General features: G+C 34.8%; 1 protein-coding gene across 1 annotated transcript in view; it reads left to right on the top strand.

The window, feature by feature from the left end:
• Cdkl5 (cyclin dependent kinase like 5) overlaps positions 1 to 4,712 on the top strand; it is a 223,177-nt gene that overhangs the window by 60,173 nt on the left and 158,292 nt on the right. Inside the window, exon 2 of the mRNA XM_028772684.1 lies at positions 2,180 to 2,410. Coding sequence (XP_028628517.1) covers positions 2,347 to 2,410 — 64 coding nt within the window. The 5' untranslated portion in view covers positions 2,180 to 2,346. The remainder of the gene's footprint in view (positions 1 to 2,179; positions 2,411 to 4,712) is intronic.

Consider the following 4,712-nt stretch of genomic DNA (forward strand, 5'->3'; position numbering starts at 1 on the left):
TCCTTCCTTCCTTCCTTCCTTCCTTCCTTCCTTCCTTCCTTCCTTCCTTCCTTCCTTTCTTTCTTTCTTTCTTTCTTTCTTTCTTTCTCTCTTTCTTTCTGAGACAGTATCTCACTGTGCAGAACTGGCTAGCCTTGAGCACACAGAGATCCTCCTGCAGCTGCGTCCTGGAGAATTCTGGGATTAAAGGGGTGGTTCACTATCCCTGGCTGTCCCAGGTTCTATATGTTTGCAAATCTTTATCAGGATAAGAACATTTAAATATCATTCAAGTATGCATATTCTAATTGTTTGGAAGTCTTATCCTAGTTTACATTTCCACCATCATGTTTGAAAGAACACTTCCTGTCTATATCATGTGGAGTACCTTTTTAAAAAAAAATTTTGAGATTCTACAGGCAACAAACAATTTTCTTTGTTTAAATTTATTTCTTTTAAAACATTGTTTTTAAAAATCTGTTATTGTTCATAAAGGTTGGGCAATTCTTTTAAATAAAAGAACTAGGACAAACAAAAAACCCCTAGAGCATCATTTTCTATAACCTCAGTATTATCAAAATCAGTATTGTCTATCTGTAAACATTTAAATTTTGTTTTTCTTTGACCTTGAACTCATAATCTGACTAAGGCTAGGAATGAATTTCTGATACTCCTGCTTCAACATCCCAAGGGCTAAAATTACAGTCATATACCACCACACCTGGCTAGATTTAGGCTTTATATTTCTAGTAGAATTGCCACAGAGGTAGTGATGTAGTATGTTCTATCAGGAAACATGTAATGTTGGTTTCTTTCATTATTGACCATGTTAACTTTGATCACTTAATTGTGGTTGTGTTGGGAAGAATTCCTTACTCTAAAATTATACTTTGTCCTTTTGTAATTAATAGGTGCCTTGTGGGTAGATAGTTTGAGACAAGATAGCATTTTTCCTGTAACTTTCAATTGTAAATTTTAGAACATATTGATGACACTTGCTAAAGTAATTGTTTCTAGAGTGATTGTTACGTGGAGATTTTGTAATTCCATCACTATCTTTATTATTTGTTATAGAACTTTGTAAAAAAAAAAGCTTTGCTTATATTTATTTAAAGATATATGTTTTATTTCATTCTACAAATTATAATTTATTAATATCTTTATTTACCTATTTTTACTGTTGTCAATATGAGTCAGTTGAGCTTGGCTCCTAAGTCCATTTGACATGCCCTGGTTGTTCTTCAAGTATTTCCTTACTTTCTGGCTCTGCACTTTTTCTGCCCCAGTCTTAAATTAGTCACTTCTTCAAACAACTGGGAATCTTTTCTCTAGAGTATGCAGTGTGCTCAGAGCTGTTGGTGTGCCATTACCTGTATGCTCTCTTAGGGCACAGATCTAGGGAATATGTATATGTAAGGATATAAATATTTACATCTTTTTCTTGCCCTTTTGTATTGTATTTCCCCTTTGTGCGACTAAGAAATGAAGGTCTCATTCTTGCCTCAAGAAAGGTAGGACTTATAAGGCCCCACCCCTAGCAGAGGAGCCATTGGCAGTTGATAAACACCATCAGTTTTCTTCAGGGATGTGGCCCAGGGTATGTTGTCCGTGCTCCAGTGGATGGCACTCTACACCCATGCACATACTGGCTACACTAATTGGACTCTGGGTTATTTAAAAGAAAAGACAGGAAATTGGGAAGGGGTAGAGGTTTCGTTATTCAGTGTATACTTACCTATTTGGTTCAAAATATAGATAAAGAAGTTTCTTGTCATCTAGGTATAATGACACACACCTATAGCCTCAGCACTTTAGCACAGTAGAGTCAGAGGCTTGTGGACCTCTGAGTTCCAGCCAGGGCTATGTAGTGAGACTCTATCTTTAAATAAAAAGGTTCTATCACTATTAGAGAAAAACGTCTAAGATCTACGTATGGTTGAGTATAATGTTCTTATTTTTAGAATGAGGATACTAGGTAAAGTACAATTTTCAGAAGTTAAATGTTCCTTCCTTCCTTAATTGTGGTCGTGGTATTAATTTTAAATACTAAGAGGTCCATTTCATTTGAGGTTCTTTCTTCCTACTTTCGTTTACAGCATATGCAATATTAACGCGGATCAAAAAACATTTTAAGAAGCATATGATAGGTTGAGTATTGTAACATAACACTAATGGTGCTTCATTGTGTTTGCTCTTCCAGGAACTCATTTAATACTTCACAGTTGAACAAATGTATGAAAGTTCCTTGTCAACCATTGAGAATTTCTTCGTTGGGACATTTTTTTCCTGTTTACTGAATAACTTGTTTAGAAGTTCCTTTTTTGGTGCCATGTTCTGTGGCTCGCATCAAAAGAGGAGTTTGTCTTCATGAAGATTCCTAACATTGGTAATGTGATGAATAAATTTGAGATCCTTGGGGTTGTTGGTGAAGGTAAGTTAAAATTTCATGTTTGAAGTTTGGAGTACTATATCGTTTTATACATCACCAAAAACTTTATTCGGATCCTCTTAACTTAGCATATCAATTCAGATATGTACCTAAATGTATAGTGTTAGAAAAAAGAAAACCCTGTTCTTCAACTATATGGGTCTTATTGTCTAAGTGAAAAACATTTAAAAACCCTTTAAAGTTTAATAGATATTTTTTTTTGAGACCAAGTATCTTACTGTCCTGGAACTTGTTCTATAGACCAGGCTGGCCTTGAACTCAGAGATCCATCTGCCTCTGCCTGTAGAGTACTGGGATTAAAGGCATGAGCCACCATACCTGGCAGGGTTATTTTAAAACTGACCTGATTTCATTCTTTTCACTAGCATGATTTCCTTAGTCTACATATTTTTGTTATTGTTATATTTTATATCATCTGAGCTTATTTTTAAATACCTGAAAATTCAGTTTTATATGCTAACTTTAATTACTATATGGTAAACAAATGGATAAATAACTTCTTTTCTTTGAGAATGACAGACTATAGTTTACAAGTTTTCAAGTACATAGTTTCTTTATATTTTTAATGTCATAAATTAGTATTTATGGGATGGTTTTAATGCCATTTATTTTTCTTTCCCTGTAGTGCATAACATGATGCTTTTATGACCAAAGCTACTATCGGTTAGATAAAATACAATTCATATTTCAAAAGTTGACTCCTAGAAAAAGAAATCACTGTTAGTCATTTGACTCTTATATACATTTTATATAAACTTTACATAAATTTGTAAAAATGATTTTAGTTGAGTATCAGGGAAAACGTGGTTTCTTAGCATTTATAAAAAGCAGAAGTTATAAAAATTTTGGATTTTAAGTTTTTAAAATAAATTTTGAATTTCAAGAATTTAAAATTTCTTACAGGACTCTTCAAGATTTTAATATTAGGTTGACAAATTCTTCTAAATAAATAGAAACAATGAGAATCTGATTATTAATTAGGTGCTTGTTTCAAGGTCTGAAGTTCAAACCACAACAAAATTTGTCCTCTTGCCTTTACTAATTAACTCCTTTTCATCTCATCATTGATATTACCCAGCAACAAGACATTCACAGTCTCTTACCTGTTTTATAAAATTTACCTTTTTGGGCCAGCAGGATAGCTTAGCCAGTAAGGTGCTTGCTGCCAATCCTGAGAACCTGAGTTCTATCCCAGGACCCACAATGTAGGAGGAAAAAATGGATCCCACAGACTTGTTTTCTAATCTTCACACACACACACACACACACACTGTGGCATGTCTACACTTCCCTATATATTAAAAAAAATGTTTTTACTTAGTTTTTTGAGACAGAGTTTCTCTGTGTATAATAGCTCTGGCTATACTGGAACTCACTGTCCTGCCTCTGCCTCCTGAGTGCTGGGATTAAAGGCATGCACTACCACCTGGCTGTAAAAAAATAATTTTTAAACACTGCTTTTTCAGAATTTATTTTTCAAAGTTATTGCAGAAAAAACTCATGCAATAAAGGGAAGAGGATAGGTAGAGTGTAACAAAGTGGGAATGTTCTAAAGTTTGGGTCTGACTGTCTAGATTATAACCTTGCTTTTTTAAAGTATGTGTTAATGATATCTTAGGTATTGGCTCAGGTTAGAATTAACTCAGTTGGTTTTGAGTTTAGGAAATGTATCTGTGAAGCATGCATTCCTGTAGCCTATATGATGCATTTTCACCTAAAAAAGTTGTGGATTGTTTCCTGGTGATTATGAGTTAGTTCTAATCACTGGTTTCATCTTAGCTATGATTATAAGACTCATGCCTCTCCACCAAAATGAAGGAGCAACTTTATGGTTTCCTCACCCCTTAGAGGCATATAGCTCCCAGTATTGTTCACTCAAGCCCACCTTCTTCTTATAATAGCATGTAGGATTTGCCTGTCTGCTAATAACAATGTTTGTAGTGTTTCTTCAGAGATCCACCATTGCATATACATTATGTCTTGATTCTTTTAATTAGATGTTTTACACTGTAACTTTAACTTCAGTATCCTGGGTACTTTCCTGCCAAGGTACTGTTTCTTTGTTCTTCCTCTAGCCAGGTGAGCTTTCCACCTACATAACAGGATGAGTAACTCAAGAGATAGGAAGAGATCATGTCAGAATAAAACAGATAGTGGGAGTGCTTGGGGCCTATGCCCGTAAGCTGAACTTCTGTGGTGAGAGGGATAGCAACTTGTACTGTTTAATGGGATTACTGAGGCTAGTAGTTTTGGTGTGTGTGTGTGTGTGTGTGTGTGTGAGAGG

Source organism: Grammomys surdaster, unplaced genomic scaffold (genome assembly GCF_004785775.1).
Source record: "Grammomys surdaster isolate TR1022 unplaced genomic scaffold, NIH_TR_1.0 217, whole genome shotgun sequence".
NCBI lineage: Eukaryota > Metazoa > Chordata > Mammalia > Rodentia > Muridae > Grammomys > Grammomys surdaster.